Below are 23,834 nucleotides of genomic sequence, written 5' to 3' on the forward strand. Positions count from 1 at the left end.
CCCACGACCTTGTGCTTGCCATATCGATCTAAACCTGAGCCGCACTAGTCTATACTCAGCATCGGACTACGCGTCCTAGACTTCAGATCAGGGCAGCGACTCGTGTAATGTAGCATTCTAAGTGATGGAATAATACCCCCAGGAGGCCTTATCTCTGTCCCCTAGTGAGATGCAGCTGGAAGCGCGGGTAAGAAGACGTGCCTCGGTGGGGGTTATGGATGCTCTACCTTATACAGGCGGCACGGGGGTCTCGGTCGGCCTTAACCGACTTGGCGTATTGCGCCATGCTCAGGTACGCAACCACAGCAAGTCGAATGCAGGTTGACTGCCGGGCAGCTTATTCTTGGCCAGAAATGATCCAGATCAACGGAGTGCCTTGAAGAAGTTTGTAAAATAGAATCTGATGTAGATAAATAGATGTTGATTTGTCCCAAGAAGTAGACGTTCTTTTTCCAGGCAAGCTCACAGTCTTTACTTACGAACACCAATAAGCTTCACTCGTTCTTTTAGTTCAACACAAGTCATTCTTTACAGTCTCTCTTCTTATCTCTTCAAAGTTAGAACATAATCATCCACTAGCAAAAATGCCTTCCCTCTTGTCCACCGCAATCACCGTTCTCGCTGCTTCTCAGGGGATTCTGGCAGCCTGCACAAACCCTTCCGTCCGCAAATCTTGGTTGGTGCCGCCCTCTTCGCCTGAGAGATCGAGGCTATGAAGAGGAAGTTCGCTAACAGGAATTCATCAGGTCCGCCCTGACTGACGATGAAAAGACTTCGTATATTAGCGCGACCCTCTGCTTGATGGACCCCGCACAGGCTCCTGCCAAGACGGGTTATGCTGGCTCCACGACTCGCTGGGAAGAGCTCCAGGCTGCCCACGTCTCTCAGGCTCAGTTTGTTCACTCTGTTGTAAGTGTTCAGAATCATCATTCGTTAGGTAATCGAGCGAGTACAATATCGAAGATGAGGCTAATGCAGAGCTTGTTGTTTAGGGCGCCTTCTTCCCTTGGCACCGTTGGTACATGACCGTTCAGGAGAAGCTCCTCCGTGATGAATGCGGCTACACTGGCCCCATGCCGTAAGTGACTCATTACAACTCAGTTTGTTCCTTTATCATTCAAGGGTCTTCTCTGGGCTTGACATCGATGTATCATCACCATGCTTAGGCGATATTGTTACTAATGAGTGAGCCACAAACAGATACTGGGACGAACAGGCTGAGCAAGCCGTCCTCCCCTTGGAGAACGCGAGCATCCTTAACGCCAGCGTCACTGCCGGCTTCGGCTCCGCTTCCCTCGACGCGAACGGCTGCGTCGTCGACGGGCCCTACACCAACGTCAGACTGACTCTCGACACCGAGCTCAACCGCGTCGACCCTGTCTGCCTGAGCCGTGACTTCAAGCAGAAGGAATACGACCAGGTTGCTCAGAAGATTATCGATGCATGCATGGCTCTGGAGGACTATGTAAATCTGAACAACTGCTTGGGTGCTTCCCCTCACACCGGTGGTCACTACGCCATCGGTGGTACTGTAAGCAACTGCTCCATTCTTACAACCCGCACCTTTTCCTTCATGAGACTAATCGCATCCCTTAGATGGACGACCCCTCTCTCTCGCCCGGCGACCCGCTCTTTTTCCTTCACCACACCAACCTGGACCGTCTCTGGTGGCAGTGGCAGGCTCAGAACGAGTCCCGTCTGACTGATATTGGCGGTAACAATGTCGCCCAGGGCTTCTTCTGGTCCAGCGTGCAGCCCTCCTCCCTCGACGTCAACGCATTCCTGCCCTACTTCAACGACAATGGCAATGAGACCACGCTCGACCACGTCATGTGGATGGCTGGTATCGCCGAGAACATCACCATTGCTGAGGTTATGGACATCAAGAGCGATGCCATCTGCATCGAGTACCAGTGAGATTACATGTAGTGTGCTCTGCGTCTAGAGCGACTCGAACTAGCCTGTCATTTGGACTTGATATATTAACTAGCTGGCACCTCGAGAAGTGGCGATGAGAAGATGGCTATGAGTTCCTAGTTGGGCTGAGCGATAATTACATGTAACATGTAGCGGATCGATACCATATAGACTGCTTTACTTCAACGAAAAGTTTCTCGATCTCAATTCCCGATTTCAAAGTATCACTTCTGAAACTCTTGTTTTTTGGTCGGTTGATCTTTCGCAAGTTGCGCCTGAATTCGACCTAAGTATGTGAGACGAAAGAATCCAACAATCATTGTCGTGATGGGTTTACGGTGGGCACCCATACTGTACCATCGAAAATATACATGTCGAAACCGCCGCGCATATTGATAAGATACCAGAAGATGATTGGAGTAATCAATACAAGATTCCAATGTATCCCAACCTACCTAGTGTAATTATGCGATTGTTTGAGCCACCCAGTACATGATTAAGAGAACCTCTGAATGAAGACCACCCGAAAAACGAGGACCAGGCCGAAAATTCTTTCAAGTCTTGTTCACATGAACGATAATCTTCCCCGTTGTACGCCCTTCCCTAAGCTTCGCATATGCTCTTGGTGCGTCACGCCACTCAAACTTTTCATCAATCAACACTCGCACCTTACCCTCCACTATCAGCTTGCCAATCACTTCCAGATCCGCCTGACTCGGCTTTACCCTTACGGATTGGAACTTCCTCTTTCCACCCCCGAGAAATCCTGGCAATATGCTTCTCCGCAACATACCCACCATCGACTTCGACATACCAACCTGCACAAACACTCCCTCGGACTTGAGGATATGCGAGCAGCTCTCGTACAGGCCCTCTGGACTGCCAACATTATCCGCAGCGATATCGAAGATACACCCCTTCCTCTTGAGTTCGGTAACAACGTTGAGCTTGCGGTAGTCGATGACTTCGTCCGCCCCGAGACGCTTACAAAGATCAACCTTTGCGGTCGAACAAGATGCGACCACATAGGCCCCGGCAGCCTTTGCGAACTGGATGGTGAAGGAACCAACGCCGCCACTTCCGCCATTGATAAACACTTTGGACCCTGGTTTCAGCAGCTCTTTCGGAAGCGACTGAAACGCCGTCAACCCAGCTGTGCCTATAGCAGCTGCATCATCAGGGTCGACGCCCATAGGGAGCGGTGCGATGTTGGAGGACGGAGCGACGAGGAGCTGACCCAGACTACCAAATTGCGGGAGCTTAGTGCCGATGCTCAAGGCCCCAAAGACAATTTGACCCTCGGAAAATCCATCGGCGCCATTTTTGGAACGGATTCGGCCACAAAAGTCTGAGCCTGGGGTTGTGTTAGGCTGAATCATGAATTTGCCAAAAACGGGAATCTCGGGCAGCTTGTATTCAACGGGGTTGATGCCCGCTGAGATGACTTCGATGAGGACATGGTCTTTGGAGAGAGATGATGCATCTGGTGGCGTTGCGTTTTCGTTGAGGTTAAGGGAGTTTTCTAATGTCTCCTTGATGGAGCTGTATTGCCAAGCTTGCATCTTTACCGGTCGACTCGAAGGAGGTATGTAGTGGAAGTCATGTGTTATAATTTGATCTCAAGTCAGGAAATGAGGTAGGGAGCGTAAAGAAGAAATAATTTATTACATGTCTTGCCAAAACATTGAAGGTCATCAATAGGTCGAGTGCCAGATACATCCATATATCATCGCAACTGATCTCGATACGGATGGTGTCAGAGTCAAAGTCCGCACTTAGTCCGTCGGATCGCAGGGGTCATTTAAGGTTATCTCGGGTTCGGATTGACCCCTGGGTGGAAAGCTTATCTACAGGGGCCTCGCACCCTCTGGTGCTTGGATCACTAGATGAAATTTAGAGACATCTTTTAGTCTCCATGGACAACCGGCGGAGTTTGAGAAAAGAGGAAAGCGATTGATAGCTAGCTAAGATACTGCTAGTTTCCCCAAAGTGAGTCTCGAACGGAGCATTTTCTACTTGCTAGCCCCGAAGGGAGCCAGAACGAGCAAGGCGGTTACTCTGACTTTACTCCCCTTACCAGCTAAGTGTGCTGGGGTGGAGAACCTCCATGTTATCAACGATACCAAAGTCGCGAATAATACCACCAGGCGTGTAGACGCTCCCGTTGTACGCAACAGCCGCCATGCCATGACGAGGCATGTTCATCGGCTGGAGCTCCTCCCAGTAGTCAGTGCGCGCGTCATACACCTCTGTCTCGTTGAACACAAATCCAGCCTCAGGATCCAGGTTTCCTTCGCCTCCAAATGTGTAAATCCGTTGTGTGACAATGACCACTGAGACGCCGCCTCGAGGAGTGGGCATGCGCGCTCGCTCGCTCCACTTGAGCGTCTTGAGATCGAGGACATAGACTGTGTCACGGACTGCCGTCTGGCTACGGAATCGGCCACCAACAACGTAAAATTTGTTTCCGATGACGCCGCCGCCGGCGTGCTCGCGGCCTTCGGGTAGACTACGCAATGACTCCCAGTCCTCCGTGACGAAGTTGTAGGATAAATCAGTATCGACCGTCTCCTGGAGCCCGTCTTCTTCGAGCTCGAGCAGACCGATGCTACCGGCAACAATAATCTTATCGCCAGTGACGCCAAGGATGGAGCTGCCCCTCTCCGTGCCGTTAGGCATGGGCGGGATCACAGTCCACGAATTTGTCGCAGGATCATACTCGTAGCAGTTGGGAAGTGCGCGGAAAGCCGTGCCGCCAGAGAGCCCGCCGAGGATGTAGACCTTTCCGTTGGCCGCAGCGGCATTGGCGTGGTTCATGGGGATCAGGAGGGTCGCGGCGAAGGACCATTCGTATTTGGGGACGTTGTACACCTCCACAGAGTCGATTGTGGAGACATCGCTTGGCTGGCGTCGAGCTCGATGCCGACGACAAGGTAGATGTTGTCGCCGAGAGCGACAGCGGCGTGCCCCTGGCGGGGGCTACCGAACAAGGGCTTGAAGACTTCCCACGTCTCAGTGGTTGATAAGGTGCACTTAGAGGGCGCAGGGGCGGCTGCTGAATGTCCACTGAGAAGCGGCAGCAGAGCGACACAGGAGGCAAGATGCTTTGCCAACATGATGAATTATATGAAAGGTTTCAACCCGAATGGTCAGAATGTGAAGTCTTGAAGTGGATTTGTCTTTTGTGATAACGGAATTGAAGAATGATCGAGAGAACTCTTTTCCTACACACATATTCGTTGCCCCTTTTGCTGGATTTCGACACCTACTAATTCAACTCCTCCTCTCGTTATATTGTCAATACGAGCGACAAGGTCCCCCGTCAGGAGTGAATAGTTGTTCTCAACAGCGTAGCCTCGTAGAACCACAGCAGAGATGGCATCACGGAGAGTGACAAGACTGAACTCCACGCATGAAGGCTAAGAATCACTCTGTTCTCGGGAACTTTGAACTTTCCGTGTGTCTGAAATGAAGATCGTGCATACATGGAAAGACGCACTGCAAAGGTAGCATCTTCATGTGAGCAGCGTGGTGTTTCGGGTTCGGATTGACATTGGCACGGTTCTTGGCAATATAGCAATTTGTAAGTCTCCATGAACTGGTATTCACGCCAGCTGACGCATCACAAGTCTATATTTCTTGGCCGTCTCTGTCTAATGCTCTCCAAACTTGACATTTGTAATCACACCGTGTGTTGATTTAGGCAACTAGCGGAGTACGAAGGACAAGGTAGGTATAATCTTTATCCGACTAAATACACGTAACTAATAAGGCTATGGTAGGAGATAGATTTCAATTTGAGATATTTGAATCGAAGAATTGCTAGGAGTTGCCCGGCTGTCCGTCTCATCCATCACTTGCCATTGCGAGATGTTCGTTCTGACTAGCCAGTCCCGGGTTGACATAGTTTACTGGCCACCGTATCTCATGGTGCCAGTTCGGCGGAAGAGATCTAAAGATTGCGGTAATGAGGTCGCGCCCCCATTCTCTCATGAACCAAAATTGAGACCCCGCAGCGTGAATAACGGTACAATAATGGGCAAGAACGACTAAAGACGCAGGGTCTCTGGCGACAAGCAATGCTATGAAGTTGTCACGCAGGATCATAGGCCAAGACACAGCGACATTCAACTCGGGAGTGATAGACGATGCCCGCTCGATGCTATTCCGTAAGCCCAAGATTGCCTCGCCAATAATGCTCTTGACCTCGGAACCCACGTCGCGCTGATTCAGTTCACCCTGGATACGTGAAACATTATCTTGCAGCAGTGTTAGCAACTCGTTGCCGCCTAGATATGGATTGCATTTCATGAAGTCCTTCAATATGCCGTGCCGCACATTCTCCCTAGCCGAGGCCAAGACACCGCTGACGCCGCGGATAAGGGTAAAAACCTCTAGGATGTCGTCCACTTCTAGCTGACGCAGGGGGCTGTGTAGCGTCGGACCCGAGGCGGCGAAGGCGCCAATGAAGAGCAATGACGACGCAGCGAAGAGAGGGCCGCAGTTCGCAGGCGTGACGTGCGAAATCTCAGGCTGAACTCCACGAATTGCATGGTGCTGGTGCTGCAGCGCCACAGATAGTTTCTCCTGGCGCTGTTGTTGCTGCGCATGAGCTTGCGCGGAGTAAGACCCGAGTGGTTCCATGGACGCTAGGTGAAAGGCGGAGACTGCGAGGATCTGGTGCATGAGGTAGGGCGAGCTCGTAGCCACGGCCGGAACCTTGTCGCGCCAGGTGTGGAGGTTAGCCCCGGGCAAGGTTGCGGAGGTTACGGAGGTGAAGTGGTTCATCAAGCCGAGATCCGTCATCCAGGGGTAGGCGCCTTCGGTCACGGATCCGACGGGAAAGCCTACCCCTAAAGAGGGCGGCGGTGTTGTCGATAAGACTCCTGGTGGAGTGCTTTTGGATGAGGTGGTCGACGAGTCGTCTCTGTGGCCCTCTAGTGCAGATGCGCGGAGTTGAGGACCATCCTGGATGGAAGATGGCGTTAGGCTACAATCTATCTGTAGTCTAACGCAAGCACCACATGGCCGGTTCTCATCGCACTGAAGCGAAGTCAGCCTTGGATCTCTTGTTCGGTGGGAAAGATGGAAGGAAAAGCGCGAGTCTCCTGATACGCGGCAAGCCAACCACGCAACGCACCTTGACCTTTCTCTGTTTACAGTTGGAACAACCGTTGCGAGACTTCTTGTGTCCAATCCGAGGCATGTTGGATAGAGGCACGATACACGACCAATTTCGACGTCTGCTTTCGAATTTCGACTCGATTCCGCAAAGTAGGTAGTTGGACTGGGGCGCCCGAACCCGAAGCCGACCGACCGATCATACATATTTATCTATCCTTAGTGTACCCAAATTGAGTTGCGGAGATTTGATTTCTAAGAGCCGCGGACTTTCTAAGCTTAGACAATGGGCGAATCAACGCCCGCGACAAAAGCTTGTCAGTGCTAAACTTACACGTATTCGACGCAAGGGCCACCTGTCATTCGAATATCAGCCAAGACTCAAGCCAAGAGATTGACAACTTCAAGACACGGGATAATTTCGACAGAGCAGCAAGCATAGCCTCAATCATGTTTACGAAGGATACGCGGGAAGAGTTATCGATTTCAAATGTTTACCGGGTAATTGGAGGCGCGAGATTAAAGAATGCCCAGTGTCTTCGCCGTATTTATATGACCATGAGATGGGACAACATGCCGAGTTTCCTTCACTTGTCCGGGAAAATCCCTATTATTGCCACAACTTCAATTTCTCGTCGAAGACAGTATAAAACAGTGCTTTGTTGCTCTGAGAAAATACCTCGATAATTCATCGTCCCAGTCATCTAGATTCTAGAACCATGGACTCACCAACCGAGAACAGCCCAGGAGAATTCGTTTTCTACCACTATGAACCTTCTCTCCCAGCAGCATGCGTTTTCATCGCTCTCTTTGGCATCTCGTCCGCGCTGCATCTTTATCAGATGATCAAGCTTAGAGCCTGGTACTTTGTTCCATTCTTGATTGGCTGCTGCTGTAAGTGATAATATCGTCGCTAGTCCATGCCTCAGTAGGCGCATCTTCCTTATTACCTCGCACTTACCGACACGCAATGTCACAGTCGAAATTGTGGGCTATATAGGCCGTGCACTGTCTGCAACAGAAACTCCAAACTGGTCGACGACCTCCTACACGATCCAGAGCTTGACGCTTCTTCTTGGGCCCGCGCTCCTTGCCGCGTCTATCTACATGGTCCTGGGCCGCCTCATTCGCTTTCTCGAGGCCGAGCACCTGGCTTTGATCAGGACAAAGTGGTTGACTAAACTCTTCGTTTTGGGCGACGTGATTTCTTTCGTGACGCAGGGCGCAGGTGGGTTTCCTTCTTTCCGGTTTTTACCACTAAGTTATTTCAGACCCGCGGATAGTTGGGCTGACATTTATTTTGAACAGGCGGTGCTATTCTATCCCGAGCAAAATCTCTATCCGACGTTGACCTCGGAGAAAACATCATTATCGCCGGCCTCGCAGTCCAAATCCTCTTCTTCGGAGGCTTTATCGTCGTCACCTGCCTCTTCCACTATCGCATCAACCAGAACCCCACCGACGCCTGCAACTCTGCTTCCCTGCGCTGGAAACCAATTCACTGGATCCTGTATGGCGCAAGTCTTCTGATCATGATTCGGTCGGTTTTTAGGGTTGCCGAGTATGTCACTGGTAGCAATGGAGCGTTGATGGCAAGCGAGATGTACATTTACGTCTTCGATGCGGCGCTGATGCTCCTTGTTGCAGCCGTATTCAATGTATTCCATCCGGGTACCATCATTCAGACAGAGAACAAGTTGACGGCCATCTCGGAGAGCAGCGTGCCTCTTGATTTGCAAACTTTCACTTAGATGCTTTAGTTGCTTGTTCTCTGGCGCTGAGTTTGGGACAACGGCGGAGATCGTGATGCTGATTGCTCGTGAAAGAGGGGAATTTTCGTGGATTTCCAGAGGTTCAGCAAGTACATTCGGAACCTCTGCAATGGGCATCACATGTAGGATTGGAAGTTTACGTTCGTTCTTGCTTTGCAGTTTTGGACTGTTCATACTAATACAAGTCTTCTCTCATGACGCAACCAAGTCTTGCAGGCTCGTCAAGTCGACTCATGCCGTTTTATTGTGTACTAATTGAGGCACAGCAACAATCAGTCAGGGGTCGCTTATCCCGAGAAGATCGTCTACCTCATCAATGGTTCCTCGTCCTGTCAACATGTTTATTTACGTCAACTCTAGCAAAGTCGTTCAAGATCGAAGTTTCTCATCTTAGAACCACAAGCATTGCAATCCTCTCACTACGAAGTAACCCCTCAAGAAACCATGTGTGACCCTGACGCCATTTTCGAGCCCGTCTCTTTCCGATGTTTTTGTCTGCTGACAAGGAAATATTTTCAGGGGAGGATCACTATACGAGTGCCAATTAGTCTCCTTCAGGCAGGTGAACAGTCAGCCTACAGCGCCGAGACAGAATGCTTGAGGGGCATTAAGACCGGCTGTTCCCGATTGCCAGGGGTGTTTGTTCCGGTCTTACATTTTCGAGCCCTGTTGCGAATCCTTCGCCAAAAGGGGACTTTGGTCGGGTCGTCGCGGTATCGAGGTACTCAATCTCAGGCGCGTCATCTTACTGTCGAATCTAGTCAAGCATCAGGGAGGCGGCAAACATGGAAGCCAATCGAGCCGTGACCGCCTCATAATAATCCTCAGTGAGCAGCGATTCTGTTACTTGAGCCTGCGATGGCATCTCTGACGTTCACACCAGCCGCAACTAATACCATGGAGCTTGGATACAGTCAACAATTCATGGCCAAAGACGCGTTCGCCTGCTCCGATAGTTCAGCATGGAGCTCCACGCTATGCCTTCAAGGCTTTGGCCTTAATCCTCGCCTAGAGGAAGTCATCTTCTCCATTCTTCCTTGCTCGATCGCATTAGTCTGGGGACTTCATCGTCGGTACCAGCTGCAGGCCAGAGCAGTGGTCTCATATGGACACATCCGCCCAGTGGCTAATCTGGTCAGCCTCATCATTTTGAGTTTCCTGTTACTGTTGATTGCACCCACTTCAGTCGCCATCGTCCCAGTTACTATTATTTTGACATCCGGCATTGTTAGATATGCTGGGCAGCAAAGTGACGCTTGGATCGACCAAGTATCAGGTCTTCTCACGTTCAAACAGGCATGTTCAGATAGATCTGACTGAGCAGAGTTGCCGAGGCTAATCTACTCAAATAGGTTATTTGGCAGGCCCTCATGGCGTTACAAATCATCTTACTCATGAGATTTGCCCTTTGGAGAGACAGTCAGAGTCAATTTGGTGTCAATCTTGCTTCTTGGATATTGTCGGTTACGACCAGTATCCTTTTCACATTGCTATCGGAACGAGAGCATCGCAAATCACTCGCTCCATCTGCCCTCCTTCAGGTATTCCTACTGATGACCATATTTCTCGACGCCGCCCGCGTGAGCTCGGCTTGGCATCTATCACCGCAAAACAACAGCGAGGGTTATATCGCCCTGCTCTTGACAATTCAAGTCATCCTCAAGGTACTCTTACTCGCAGCTGAGTCCGTGTCAAAACCCACCGTCATCGCCATCCCAGCTCGGAGGGTCTCGAGAGAGGAGACAGCAGGTATCTTTGGCAAGAGCTTCGCGACATGGGTCAACCCTCTGCTGCGCCTAGGGTGGAAGAAGAACCTTGTAGCAGAAGATCTTGATCCGCTTGACGAAGCCCTCGATGGCGAAGCGGTGCTTGAGCGCCTTTCCTCGGCATGGACGAACGGTACGCAGCTCTTCTCCCCTTGTCCTGATAATGATGTTGCTTCTTGAGTGACGCTTGATGCTGAATGATACTTCCCATAGTCGATCGCGACAAGAATCACGCCCTAGTCGTTGCGGTCTTCAAGGCCTTCCGAGCCGAGCTGTTCTTCATACACATCCCGCGCGTCGGTATGGTGGCCTTTGGTCTCGCGCAACCCCTCCTCGTGAAAACCACAATCGAGTACATTCGAGACCACCATGACAAGCCCATCATTTACGGTCAAACCCTCGTTGCCGCCTTTGCCATCACATACCTTGGACTAGCCGTACGTATTACTACTCTGATCCTCGGCAACCTAGAGACTGCGGAACTAATCACGCCTTCCTTGCCTGCAGATCTCTACAAGATGGTCCGGCCAACTCACCCACCGTCTCATCACCCGCATCCGCGGCGCCCTCATCGCCATCATCTACCAGAACATGCTCACCCTCCGCGCAGAGACTGGTAACTCCCAAGCGGCAGTCGCGCTGATGAGTACGGAGGTCGAGCGCATCACCGTGGCGGCTCAATGGTGCGTCGCTATCATCCCTAATCTCCTCCAGCTCGGGTTCGCCATGTGGATCATGAGCGAGCAGCTTGGGGCTGTGAGTGTTGCCCCTATCATCATCGCGCTTCGTAAGTCGATCGTCTCTTCATAGCTCTGATATCATGAACCTTGTGTTTGTCTAATAGGTTTGATAGTCAGTGTGTCAGCCGGCATCAAAACGGGGCAGCTGATCCCGCCGCGCCAGCGGAGGTGGATGCAGGCGATCCAGAAGCGGGTTGGCATTACCACAGAAATCATTGGCTCGATCAAGGGCGTCAAGATGAGCGGCCTGACTAGTACAGTTCAAGGGCAGATTCAAGGCTTCCGGGACTTTGAGCTGGATGAGTCGAAGAAGTTCAGGAGAGTGCAGATTCTCAACGTTCTCATCGGTAGGCCAAGCACATCATGCGCTCCTCAATGATACTGCGTCTAACACTGCCTAGGTCAATTCCCATCTATCATGACCCCGTCCATCACCTTCGCCGCCTTTGGCATCATCTCGAAACTGTCCGGCGGCCGGCCTCTCAACGTGGTTCAGGCTTTCACATCCCTTAGCCTCCTCGGTATTCTAATCAACCCCGTTTCCGAGCTCGTCATGATTCCAAATAACCTCGGAGCGGCGATCGGGTGTCTTGATAGGATCCAAGAGTACCTCGCCAAAGAGAAGCGGGAGGATTATCGTCTCGTCAAACCAAATACAACTTCGGACCCCGCCGTGCAGGCAAGCAATGGAAATAGCGAGTCGCCACAAACTGACAGCCAAGCCCGGCCCCTGATCAAAGTCTCAAACGGTTCTTTTGGCTGGCACAAAGACCAAGCCATTCTCAAGTCCCTAGACCTCGAGATCCGCCCAGGGAGTCTCACGATTCTCGTCGGACCAGTGGGTTCGGGTAAATCTACCCTACTGAAGTCCCTCGCGGGCGAGACGTACCGTATCTCGGGGTCGGTCGAGTACGCAAGCTCAACAGACGTGGCGTACTGCGACCAAGACCCCTGGATTCTGAACCAGAGCATCAAGGAAAACATCATCGGCGGCGTCTCTTCGCGTGAAGAGGCAGACTTTTACGGCAAGATTATTCGCGCATGTCAGTTGGAAGAGGATCTTGATCTCCTTCCGCAAGGCGATGAGACCATAGTGGGAAGCTCGGGTTCCGCTCTTAGTGGTGGTCAAAAGCATCGGATTGTATGTCATACGACTCAAAGCCTCTTCCAGACGAGTTGTAACATGTTACTGACGGTTTTTATAAGGCACTTGCTAGAGCCGTTTATAGCGCAAAGCAAATCGTCATCATGGACGATAACCTGAAAGGTCTAGATTCTAAGACGGCTTCGAAATGCTTCAACTCATTGTTTGGGATTGCTGGCCTTTTACGTGGGGAGGGGCGGGCTGTTATCTTTGCGACGCACAATGGTGAGAGACTCTCATACTTTCTCTACTGTCCCTGTCTTTATGCCATCAAGCTGTATGAACGAGCACGCACTGACATGGCCAACCATGATCACAGCCCAGTGGTTGCGTTCTGCAGACAACATCATTTCTCTTGGTAGCGACGGAACCATTTCTGAGGCAGGCTTATATGAAGACCTCTGCAAGACCGGAGGCTACGTCAGTACTCTCAAAGTTACTCAGAAAAGCGAACATGAAGACGGCGACTCGGCGGAGGCAGGAGTAGGAGGAGAAGAAAATGGCAACAAGAAGGGCAAGGCTGCCGCGGTTCCCAAGCCAGATGACTCGTCCAAGACCAAAGCTCGCGGCGCCGCGAATACGAGTTCCTTGTTATATTACATCAAGTCCATGGGAACTACACCCTTTGGGCTTTTCGTGGCGATGGTCATCTTTCAAACCATCTGCAGAATCATGCCACGTAAGAAATCTGCCAAGCTAGTCCCTTACCTTCTATGCCACTTGGCTATGAGTCAGGCGTGATAGCATTCTCGGAGCATACTAACTCATCTATAGGCCTTTGGGTCAAGTTCTGGGTCGCTGCCAACGAGAAAGGAGGACAAGAGAATGTGGGGATGTGGGTGGGTGTCTACATCCTCTGGGGCGTCTTGACGGAGATGGCCCTCGCCATCGAGTGCTAGTGAGTTCCATACCCCCCAAAATCCCTCCTCCCTACTCTTCTCTAAAGACGGCGCCTGTGTTGCTGACATACTTACGTTCCGATCTCAAGCTACTTCCTCGTTGTCATTGTTCCTCACTCGGCCAAGGGGCTTCACTTTAGCGTTCTCAAAGCCGCTCTCTCGTAAGACTCGTTCTGCTTTGCCTCTTCGATTGGAATGAAGACATCTGACGGACGAAACTTTTCCAGCGCACCCCTTTCTTTCTTTGTGAAGACCGATACAGGCGTCATCATTAACCGGTAAGCCCATCCATACTTTCTCCAACACCATCTAGACCCTCAACTGACACCTTACGCTTCCATCCAGATTCAGCCAAGACATGAACCTCGTCGACCTCCCCCTTCCCCTCGCCTTCATGCTGACCTTTGACAGTAAGATACAACTCCAACCTCTCTCATCTCTTCAAGTCATTGCAGTCACTGACACCAACAGACCTCACCCTCGCAATAGCAGACATAACCCTTACAACCCTCGCCACACCAATCCTCTCCCTCTCCATCCCAATCCTCATCCCCCTCCTTTACCTCCTCCAAAGAATTTACCTCCAAACATCCCGCCAAATCCGCCTCCTCGACCTCGAAACCAAATCCCCGCTCTTCTCGCACTTTATCGCCTCCGCCACTGGCCTCATCACCATCCGCGCCCTCGGACCCCGCTGGACATCCCGAGTGCAATCTCAGAACCTGCAACGGCTAGACCTCTCCCAACGCGCGTTCTACGCGATGGGAAGTCTGCAGAAATGGCTTCTACTGGTGCTGAATCTTGTCGTTGCTGCGTTGGCGGTGCTGCTTGTGGCGTCTGCTGTTTGGTTGAGAGACCGTGTGGACGCGGGGCTGCTTGGGGTCGCGCTCGTGAGTGTCATGACGTTTGGGCAGCTGTTGACGCAGTTGTTGAACTATTGGGCGCAGTTGGAGACTAGTTTGGGTGCTGTGACGAGGATCAGAGAGTTCGAGGCGGAGACTCCCTCTGAGGAGAATGACAACGGCAAGGATCCTGTGGTGAAGGAGTGGCCTTCCAGGGGCCGAATTGATATCCGCAACGTGTCGGCGGCATATGATGACCATCAGGTTTTCAGTGGCATCAATCTCACTGTTGAACCTGGAGAGAAGTTGGCCATCTGCGGACGAACGGGCAGCGGGAAGTCCACCCTTCTTGCCTTGCTACTGAGACTTCACGAGCCGTCTACCGGTGTCATTGAAGTGGACAGTGTAGATATCCGCAGCGTGCCCATTGCACGGTTGCGTGAATCTCTCGTCGCGTTGCCACAGGATCCGCTCTTCCTACCCGGTACCGTTCGTCACAACTTGGACCCGTATGAGTCTTGCAAAGATGACACCGATATTTGGGACGCTTTGGAGAAGACGGGGCTCAAAGCTCTATTCGAAGACAAGGGAGGTCTCGAGGCAAATCTGAACACTGACTGGCTGAGCGCGGGACAGAAGCAGCTTTTCTGCATGGCGAGGGCCATCTTGAGGGATAGTCGTGTCTTACTGCTCGATGAAGCAACCAGCAGGTAAGTCTACCCATCATTTGCATTCTAAATCGGCCTCAGGAAGAAAGCGTTCGCTAACGTTTCCCAAAAGTCTCGATCAAGCCACTGAACAAGTCGTGCAAGACCTCATCGGCAGCAAGTTCCAGGATTGGACCATCATTGTTATTGCCCATCGGCTGCGGGCTGTTGTGGACTTTGACAAGGTCGTGACGCTCCAAGACGGAAAGGTTGTGGAGTTTGATAGTCCCAAGAAGCTGCTCGAGGACGGCGGCCAGTTTGCTACGATGTGGAAACTGCAAGAAGGGTGAGCGAGTCCTTTCCACCCTGAACTGCCAATTGCACAACCTCCGTACTGCAAGATGAATAGAAGATGGAGACGGCTAGGAGGACGATTGGAGCTATTCGTTTCGACTACCTTACTAGTCATCAAAAAGGGGCTTGCATTAGAAACCTGTGCATCCTTTCCCATGGATGAGCAAGGGCTCTCATTACTAGAACATATATACTTTTCTTCGTGTGCATCATTCTCTCCCTGATTTCAAACCATCTGCCTCCAGGATGCATTCGGGCCCATTTGTGCCTATTTGCTCGTCATCTTCGCCGCCGCCTCCTTCGCGAGGGCGCGAGCCTCATCATCTGAAGCCGTCTGCGATATCGACGTGATGCTGTCCGCCCAGAGACCATACCTCTCCTCATTCAGTCCCTTCCACTCGCGGTCTGCATACTTGCTCCCCGGCTTGCCCGACTTGCCCTCAAAGTTGCGCTTCTTCATGCTGAGGTCATGTAGCGCACCTACGGCGTGATTGGTCCACTGGTAGGCAATCCTGGTGGCAATGACGTCTTTGCCGCCTTCACTCCCAGCATCCTCTTCCTCGAAAGCGGCACGCAGGGCCCAGAGACCGTAGAGAGAGAAGTCAAAGGGGTCCTGGGGGTTGGTGAGGTCGGCGCGGGCGGTGAGCTGGGCGGCGAAGGCAGAGAGGTTTGTCCAGCTTGCCTTTTCCTCGGCCGATGCAGAGGTGTCCGAGGTGTCTAGGCGCGTTATTACGGTTTGCCCTCATATAAAATAGCACAGGGGTATGTATAGGGCATTTCCCCTGCTACAAATTGTAATTGTACTCACCAAAGTTCCACAGATCACGGGCAACCCACCCAAAGGTGGGAAGATCTTTCCAGACAACTTGATTGTTGAATTTCAGGGGCTGGCCATCTGACGCCGTGACGGTGGTCTCGCGCAGACGTTGCAGGAAATCGACGAGCGGGGCCTGCTTCTCTGGAGCGGTCTGCTTGGCAACGGCGAAGATTGCGTTGTATGTGTCCCAGAGGAAATCCTCGATCTGAGATTCGGACTTCTTTGCCAGATCCTTGAACTCGTCAACGGTGTTTTCGAGTGCCTTCTTGTCGGTGGTGCCGTCGGTCTTGATGAAGGAGCCGAGGGACTTGTAGGCGGGCAACGCAGCAATGGCGTCGTTAACGCCCACCTTGGGCGCATCAGTTTTTGGCAACAAGTTATTCATTTTGGGTATATGTGAAAAAGAACGTGAACGAGTACAGAGAAATGGCTTTCTAGAGGTATTTGAACCAGAGGTGGAGGGGTTGCGATGTTGACAGGTTGACAGAAGGTGTGGCGGTGGTGGAGGTGCTAGTGTTGATAGCCGTTTTATGGCGATGTCACAACGGGAAGGTGGGAAGCCTGGACGAGGCCAATTTGGCCAATCTCGGCCCACGTGGAGGCAACGCAGCTTCACTGACGTCGTCAGCGGGGAGTCGCGCATGCGGTACGTACTCGCAGTCGTACTTGCCAGAGCCTGTGAGAACCTTACCTTATGTAAGCAGGCAAGCGAGGAAGGAGGCCCCGCTCTCGGCTGCCACGTTGCACCGTGCACGGTGACGAGAGGCAGGAGCCGGCCGGGCAGCCACGGAAGGCGTGACGGGCAGTGACAAGACGAGACACGCAAGCCATGCACTCTTTCTTGATTCCTCCAATGCATGTGGCTGTGTCTGGAAAGTGTTTGCTTGACAGTTCAAAGTGTGGCACGTCTAGCTGAATTATGTGCATTTATTTTCATTGGACCTAACTGCATCTCGTCTCGGTTGATCGGCTCCTCCCGCCCTCCAGCGCAGGACCTGGCGCTGCAAAAAACCCATATCATCCAGCCAATCGCCCCCAAACGAAGTGGAGACGGCGGCCTCTGGGAAACAGGCACAAAGATTAAGCTTATGTTTTTTGTCAAGCTTTGATTGGTGCCAACTCTGATTCAAGTGACTTTTCCCTCTACTCCTTCCTGCGCCAGCGCCGTCTCTGGACCCGGCTCACCTGAAAACGCCGCGGAAACGCCTAAAGATCAATAAAGTTTTGACATGTTTGGGAGCGTTTGGGAGTTGCGAAGGAACCGCCCAGCCTGGCCCCCGGAACAGGAAGGGACGACGTGAGCTGAAATCGACTGGATTTAATTTGCATTTTCCACACTTGGCACACGGGAATCGGGTTTCTCGCGCCGGCCAAGTTTCTCGGCAGCTTTGTTGTCCCTTCTTCGCTCGCCTTATTCTTTCAGTCAACTCAATAAAGCATTCGCAACTTTTAATCGCGGGCAGGCCCATCATCTTCTTGATTATTGACTCGATTCACGCCACACCTCGCCATTATCCAGCTCTCCTCACGCCTGGGAAGACGTTACAGATCCGCATAAATACCACACCAACCAACGTCCACGGACACATCGACAGCAATCTCATCTCAAACACCCTTTTAGTCCACCAGACCACGCCATCCAAAATGGTCTCCTTCAAGTCCGCTCTCACCCTCGCCCTCTGCGCCGTCTCCGCCGCCGCGAACCCCATCGCCAACCCCGAGCCCGAACAGGCCCTCGAGAAGCGTCAGGGAACAACCGACGTCGGCACTGTAACCTGCGGTAGCAACAAGTACTCCAAGAGACAAATCCAGGACGCCACTGCCGAAGGCTGCCGTCTCTACGCCGCGAACCAGCAGATCGGCACCAGCCAGTACCCCCACCGCTTCAACAACCGCGAGAGCCTCGTCTTCACCACATCGGGCCCCTACCAAGAGTTCCCCATCATAACGTCTGGAAACTACAGCGGACGTAAGTCGCATCTGAATACCCTTAGCATCTCATCATTCCCCAGGAACCGGTCTCTTGGCATTTCAAGTGCCACCTTCGCCGTTCTTGGCACGTCATCGAACATGAGAATACGCACTGACATTGCTACATCATGCAGGGGCGCCCGGAGCCGACCGTGTTGTGTTCGACCCGGCCTACCGGGGCAGCTGTGTCTACGTCGGAGCCATGACCCATACCGGCGCTGCATCGCGCAACGGCTTCGTCTCCTGCAACCAGACGAGGTCGTCGTCTTCGGCCAACGGCACGTCTGCTGCGTCGAGCTACAAGGGGCCCGGCTCAATTGGGGCTGTTGTGTCTATTCTCTCACTTCTGGCACTCACTGCTTAATCGAAATCGGCAAGCAACACATCCAAGCAAACGCCGAGCGAGGGGTAATGTGAGAGACGGAGACATGACGATGCCGCTGGTCGAGGGGAAGCGGATCAACCCAACTCTCAACGTATAGACTCTGGTCTGGCCCTCATTGGGCGCCGTCCCCGGATGAGAGAGAGTTCAGCAGAAAAACAACAGAAACGAGGCTATCTGCGCCTGATGTCTATGTTATTTGGAAATCGCCTTTTTCAAACAGGATGCGTAGGAGGGGCTAGAGCTGGGGATTGAGTTCAGCGCTTTGCCGACCGTGGTATTTTGCCCGACCAACTGAGTTGTAGCCGCACCAAAGAGGCAGGGGAATCCCCTTCATCGCAATACCATACGAGAGTGAAATGGCACTGGGAAACTTTCATCGGGTGGCTAGCCTCTTACACTACGTTTTGTGGCCTGACAGAAGGTGACGCAGAAGGGATCTATCTTCAGAGCCTTTGGTCTGGCGTTGAAGTAAACCGCTTGAGCCTCTACTCACTAATTACAAGCTGAGCCAGTAATAATGAAACTTATCTGGACGCGTATCGCTCCCGGGAATTGCACTCATCTCATCGTCAATTCTTACTACAAGCCCTGCTCTCATCTCTGCTCTTACCCTCGACTGCGTTCACTCACTCACAGCCTCCAACATCCAATCATGACCCCTGTCTGCGTGCTGTTAAGTGACCCCACCACTTTCAGGATGACGGCTGCCTGCTCATCTCAGCCCAAAATCTCACCCAAGCATCGGGGCAGCTCACTCTCAATCTCAGCCTCGTAGATGTACATCACATGAAACGAGAACCACCAAACGAGGGTTTACCATTCGAGCTGGATGCACCATGATCGTCTGTAAATTCTGCCAAACTACAGTCCTCGAGTCTGGGAAACGATGGGACTATCACCACCCAGACGCCGACTCATTCGAAGGCTCACTGCGTTCTCAGTGTGTCTTCTGCACAAGGCTGGCTAAAGGCCTCGGTGAAATCAAACCTTGGTTTGACCACGAACTCAAGGTCAAATCTCTCTTTCGTTGGAACATACGGCAGGCTGCTCAGATCCGTGAGACCAAGGGCCATGTCTCCGTGACATTTCGACCGGTGCCAGGCCGCGCTCATGGAAATGTGAAGAGCGAAGATCTGCCAGAAGTCACTTTCTATCTCTTCACCGAAGAAGGTTGGTCATTCTCATCGCATATGCCACATTTGCATTCAAGAACTCATGCACATACTCACACCCCTCCTAGACTTGGGCGACATACCCGAACGGCACGAACTCGGAAACCGAACAGACTCAGGGGCATCCAAAGCCCAAATGATAGACTGGATGCAAGACTGCATCTCCAATCACCCAAAATGCATCCGAAGCCACAGCATCAAATCTTTCATACCAACCAGGGTCCTCGACGTCGGCGCACCGAACACCAACAATAACGATGTAACCCCGCCTTCTCACATCCGCGTGATCGACACCACCAAAGAACCCATAGCCGGCCCCTACATGACCCTATCCCACTGCTGGGGCACCGGCTCCTTCATCCGCCTCACAGAGACTAACGTCGACGAGTACACGACCAACGGCATACCCTGGACAAAACTTCAGGCCAGCAACGCGAACTTCGCCGATGCGGTGCAAGTTGTTCGCACGCTGGGGTTGAGGTATATCTGGATTGACTCGCTGTGTATCATCCAGGGTCAGCAGCACGGCGAGGACTGGAACCATGAGGCGCCGCTCATGCATAAGGTCTACCGGAACTCGTGGTGTAACCTCGCGGCGGCGGACTCGAAGGACCACACGCGCGGATTGTTCCGGGAGAGGACAGCAGAGGTAGTACCTGTAAGGTATGAGAGCCAACAACCATCCGTGGCCTCTGGAGATAGGGTGTGGAGGGTTTTACCTGCGGATTTATGGGATCGTGATCTGCTGGGAAGCCATCTTTACACTCGCGGCTGGGTATTTCAAGGTCAGATTCCCACGCCCCCTATCTTGACCCTGACCATTATCTCTTCCCCAGCACACTGACACAGTCCATAGAACGAATGCTCTCCCCCCGCCTGCTCCAATTCACTTCAACACAACTCTTCTGGGACTGCGCAACCCTCACCGCAACCGAATCCCTCCCCCAAGGCCTCCCTGCACCCCTCGACACCAAATCTGCCACCGACAGACACTGGCGCGAACGTCTACAATCCTCCGCCCTCTCCGTCCGACCCCTGGCCGGCACGGCCGAGGACTCGCTCGAAGAATTCTGGAAGAGCGCCGTCGCGGCGTACACGAACTGCGACCTCACCTACGGCAAGGATAAACTCGCCGCGCTGTGGGGTATCGCGAAGCTCCTGCGGGACGCTCTGGGCGAGGAGTACGCTGTGGGGTTGTGGGGGATTAATCTCGCTGAGCAACTCGCGTGGCGGGTCGTTGATTGTTCTACCTCAGAGAGGTATGGTGAGAAGGAGAAGGTTGTGGTTCCGGGGGGTCAGGCGGTTGGGAATCCGAGTTGGTCGTGGACTTCGTTGAAGGGAGAGGTGGAGGTTGCGCCCAGGGTACCGAGGTTGCCGAGATTCTATACCGCATGCGACCACGGAGGTGGGAATGTGAGGTTTCAGATCAAGAAGCCGCTTTTTGGGAGGTTTGAGGGGGAGCATTCAACGGTTTGGCGGGATGAGGTTGTGAATATGACGAGGAAGCTGAATCGGGCTTCGGAGAGGGTGTCGGAGAAGGCTAGGATGAGTGGTGTTACGACGATCACTCCCATTACCGAAGATATCGTGGAGGAGGACGTTGGAAAGGATGGGACACCGAAGTTGGCGGGGCAAGGCGTGGTCACTCAGCCGGAGACGAAGAGGGAATTTGCTATGGATAAGCCTTCGGAGCTTCTGTCTACTTCCCTTCGGATTCAGGCGCATATGTGCCGGGGGACACTCGAGGCAGCTGGGGAAAGTCGCTGGACGTTCATGTACCCGGGACTAAACCAGACTGACGCGCTCATCGAAGCCTATCCGGACATCCAGCCCAAAGAGAACACCGCGCCGTGCGAGATGCTCTTGCTTGCGGCGTCAAAGTTACTGCAGAATAGGTGGGGTCGTTGGTTCCTAGATGATGGGTATGTCGAGGATGAGGATGTAGCCGAGGTGAATTACTCCGGGACGGGGATTCTTGTGGAGAAGGTTGGGGAAGGGCGGTATAAGCGGATTGGTGCTGTGGTGTTTCGGCAGGTGAAGAGAGAGAGTTGGGCTTGTTTGCGGCGGGCGTGTGGGGGTGGTGGGATGGTGTTGGAGGATGAGCTTCAAGTCGAGGATGGAGAGAAGATTTGGCTTGAATAACGACATAGGTCGAGGCTCACCGAGAGTATCTTTGAAACCAACAATGATTTCCTTCAAAGATTAAGTACACTGCAATCATCGATAGGCGTTTGACGCGTATAGAGAGTGGTTCGCATTAGTCGTCAAATGTGATCGAGTGCCATTGGTAGGATGGCTTGTTGAACATCACTTAGGAAACAGCCTCTGTCTGCTAGAAGCAGTGACCATTGCCAACATAGTGGCTTAGAAAGGGCCTATAGGCATGATGTAGTAGACCAAGCCCATTGACTATTTACCACAGTTCAACCAGGTGGTACTTCACATCTAACTAGATACAATCTGATAAATACTGCGGTTCATCTCATTTTAAGTTATTCTACAGTTTCTGTCATGTCGTCGTCATATACGTCAGACTCAAGTCGTTTTCCTCGCTGTAGCACGAAGCCAAACACCAACGCTATCAGAACGCTGCGAAAAACGCTCACAATATCGGGAAATCAATAACCAACCCTTTCAGCTCCACCTTATGCCTCAGTTGGGCTTGGTAGGAGCAGGTCCAGGACCAACCCCCGCACAACCAGTGTAGCCTGCCACGGCCTTGGAGGTGCTGCAAAATCGTTAGTCAAAACCCTCGAGGAACTGGTAAATGTCGTTCTGTGAACTTACCAATCCATGATACAACCCTTATCCTTCCCGTCCTTGCCTTTGTCGCCCTTGTCTCCGAGGCCCTGGTCTGCTCTTCTCAACAGAGATCTCTTAGCGGCTCCGCAGGCGTCTATACACTTGACATGGTCGGCGGCGGTTTGTACCTCGCAGGAAGCGATAGCGCCGCCCTCCTTCTTGCCTCCTTTGTCCTTGTCGCCATCGGCTTGTAGGTCGGCCGGTGCTGGTGCGGCGACGACGAGTGTGGCGGCGAGGAGGGTGAATACTGTTGAGAAACGCATGTTGGAAGTTGTGTGAGATTGGTAGAGTCTTTTTGAGGAATGCGTTTTGAGGTTAGCTGAGTGGATAGGTGTGACTCCAAGTTATATAGATAATGAAGAGTCTGTGATCGTGCGAAGTTGATCTGGTTGCAGTCTTGGACTCTAATTTAGAGATGTGGCCTGAGCAGTGTCTTTTGGATCTTGTTGTTGTAGATGTGATAGGTAGTGCTTGATGTTAAACAGGATCTCTACTGTGGAAGAGAATTTCCGCTCCCTTTATAAAGATTCTTGTCATGACAAAAGCCCCTCTTGGATTTCACCTTGCTTCTGCGAATACGATTCCATCATACCATGTCACGATGAACATTACCTCAGAGTTCAATCAACACCCAACGGCCCACATGCACCTTGAAGCCTATTTCGATCAGTCCCTGGAACGTCAGTGGATGACGTCCATTCATGCTCTCGCATTAAGCATCCGCTTTAGGCTGTGGGTCCCAGATTTAGACTTTAAAGGGCCCGCTGGCCGTTGTGAATTTAGTAGGAAAACAGGGATGGTCTGTACGGTCTTTGGCCATACAACATCGGACGACCAAATAATCCGAATACGCAAAGGGAGCAGCCGCAAGGCGCCAAGGCCAGAAAAGCGACGGTCCCTTAGTGGTGGCCTTGGGCGAGTTTGGTATAAGTGACGTGTCTGTGTGCCTTACTTCGGATGAGATGCCGAGTAATTAACATGTAGGCTAGGATGATACCATCAAAAATACGGTAATGATATCAGGGTACCACCTCGTTGGGAAGCAACCTCGGAGGATTTCACGAGCCTCGGGGCCAACACGTGAAGGCTGCCGTCTTGAACTTTGACTTGCGACTTGCATTATGGAGATTGTCAGTTGAAAGGTTCCAGTCTCTAGAAGATTCAAGCATCATCAAGTCAGGAGATCACGTTCGGCTGCGGTGGTGATTGGTAGTCGAGGGCTCTCTCACCCCTGACAAGACGTCTATTAGAGAGCCTCATCGCATTGAATCTGATGGAACCTCGTCATCGCCAATCAATATTTCCGGGTACCTGGGAGAGTCGTCATAGCCCGGTGAGCGACTGTTCGGATGGCCAGCTCGGTTTAAAGCCCCCAGTACCTGAATGCCGAGGAAGATCCAGATTGAGAAGCCACTTCGTCGGCTAATTGAAGCCTTACTCTAAATGAACTCTGCGATCGGTAAATCTCTGGGTTCATTGAATTCA

At 52.2% G+C, this 23,834-nt stretch overlaps 9 protein-coding genes across 9 annotated transcripts; 5 read left to right on the top strand and 4 right to left on the bottom strand.

Moving 5' to 3' along the window:
- Positions 1 to 584: 584 nt before the first annotated feature.
- Positions 585 to 1,917, top strand: BDZ83DRAFT_594763 (uncharacterized protein; the record flags this gene model as incomplete). Its single annotated transcript, XM_060506734.1, has 5 exons — positions 585 to 676; positions 747 to 909; positions 993 to 1,078; positions 1,201 to 1,531; positions 1,597 to 1,917. 5 exons carry the CDS (start codon positions 585 to 587, stop codon positions 1,915 to 1,917), a joined length of 993 nt encoding a protein of 330 aa, XP_060357499.1.
- A 224-nt stretch (positions 1,918 to 2,141) lies between these two features.
- Positions 2,142 to 3,554, bottom strand: BDZ83DRAFT_798038 (uncharacterized protein; the record flags this gene model as incomplete). The annotated part of the gene is made up of 2 exons (XM_060515913.1): positions 2,732 to 3,554; positions 2,142 to 2,203 (listed from the first exon to the last, which is right to left on the bottom strand). Exons 1-2 carry the CDS (start codon positions 3,477 to 3,479, stop codon positions 2,142 to 2,144), a joined length of 810 nt encoding a protein of 269 aa, XP_060357500.1. The 5' UTR covers positions 3,480 to 3,554.
- Positions 3,555 to 3,990: 436 nt separating this feature from the next.
- On the bottom strand, positions 3,991 to 5,033 carry BDZ83DRAFT_745843 (uncharacterized protein; the record flags this gene model as incomplete). Its single annotated transcript, XM_060513195.1, has 2 exons — positions 3,991 to 4,821; positions 4,845 to 5,033. 2 exons carry the CDS (start codon positions 5,031 to 5,033, stop codon positions 3,991 to 3,993), a joined length of 1,020 nt encoding a protein of 339 aa, XP_060357501.1.
- A 612-nt stretch (positions 5,034 to 5,645) lies between these two features.
- Positions 5,646 to 7,249, bottom strand: BDZ83DRAFT_644430 (uncharacterized protein). Its single transcript, XM_060509753.1, has 2 exons — positions 7,058 to 7,249; positions 5,646 to 6,960 (listed from the first exon to the last, which is right to left on the bottom strand). The coding sequence occupies exons 1-2, from the start codon at positions 7,121 to 7,123 to the stop codon at positions 5,764 to 5,766; spliced, it is 1,263 nt and encodes a 420-aa protein (XP_060357502.1). The 5' UTR covers positions 7,124 to 7,249; the 3' UTR covers positions 5,646 to 5,763.
- Positions 7,250 to 7,757: 508 nt separating this feature from the next.
- On the top strand, positions 7,758 to 8,858 carry BDZ83DRAFT_713866 (RTA1 like protein-domain-containing protein; the record flags this gene model as incomplete). The annotated part of the gene is made up of 3 exons (XM_060511647.1): positions 7,758 to 7,932; positions 8,018 to 8,266; positions 8,347 to 8,858. 3 exons carry the CDS (start codon positions 7,758 to 7,760, stop codon positions 8,787 to 8,789), a joined length of 867 nt encoding a protein of 288 aa, XP_060357503.1. The 3' UTR covers positions 8,790 to 8,858.
- Positions 8,859 to 10,363: 1,505 nt separating this feature from the next.
- Positions 10,364 to 15,198, top strand: BDZ83DRAFT_758697 (P-loop containing nucleoside triphosphate hydrolase protein; the record flags this gene model as incomplete). Its single annotated transcript, XM_060515071.1, has 13 exons — positions 10,364 to 10,709; positions 10,790 to 11,013; positions 11,084 to 11,363; positions 11,430 to 11,663; positions 11,718 to 12,457; positions 12,523 to 12,685; positions 12,780 to 13,139; positions 13,235 to 13,358; positions 13,449 to 13,520; positions 13,587 to 13,637; positions 13,705 to 13,769; positions 13,831 to 14,911; positions 14,982 to 15,198. 13 exons carry the CDS (start codon positions 10,364 to 10,366, stop codon positions 15,196 to 15,198), a joined length of 3,957 nt encoding a protein of 1,318 aa, XP_060357504.1.
- Positions 15,199 to 15,470: 272 nt separating this feature from the next.
- On the bottom strand, positions 15,471 to 16,404 carry BDZ83DRAFT_594785 (uncharacterized protein; the record flags this gene model as incomplete). The annotated part of the gene is made up of 2 exons (XM_060506736.1): positions 15,471 to 15,919; positions 16,011 to 16,404. The coding sequence occupies 2 exons, from the start codon at positions 16,402 to 16,404 to the stop codon at positions 15,471 to 15,473; spliced, it is 843 nt and encodes a 280-aa protein (XP_060357505.1).
- Positions 16,405 to 17,663: 1,259 nt separating this feature from the next.
- Positions 17,664 to 18,354, top strand: BDZ83DRAFT_594773 (Ribonuclease/ribotoxin; the record flags this gene model as incomplete). The annotated part of the gene is made up of 2 exons (XM_060506735.1): positions 17,664 to 17,988; positions 18,125 to 18,354. The coding sequence occupies 2 exons, from the start codon at positions 17,664 to 17,666 to the stop codon at positions 18,352 to 18,354; spliced, it is 555 nt and encodes a 184-aa protein (XP_060357506.1).
- Positions 18,355 to 19,119: 765 nt separating this feature from the next.
- Positions 19,120 to 22,027, top strand: BDZ83DRAFT_644438 (heterokaryon incompatibility protein). The gene is made up of 3 exons (XM_060509754.1): positions 19,120 to 19,545; positions 19,616 to 20,332; positions 20,404 to 22,027. The coding sequence occupies exons 1-3, from the start codon at positions 19,212 to 19,214 to the stop codon at positions 21,687 to 21,689; spliced, it is 2,337 nt and encodes a 778-aa protein (XP_060357507.1). The 5' UTR covers positions 19,120 to 19,211; the 3' UTR covers positions 21,690 to 22,027.
- Positions 22,028 to 23,834: the final 1,807 nt, after the last annotated feature.

This window comes from Colletotrichum acutatum, assembly GCF_030867785.1.
Source record: "Colletotrichum acutatum strain CBS 112980 chromosome Unknown BDZ83scaffold_255, whole genome shotgun sequence".
In the NCBI taxonomy this organism is placed as follows: Eukaryota; Fungi; Ascomycota; class Sordariomycetes; order Glomerellales; family Glomerellaceae; genus Colletotrichum; species Colletotrichum acutatum.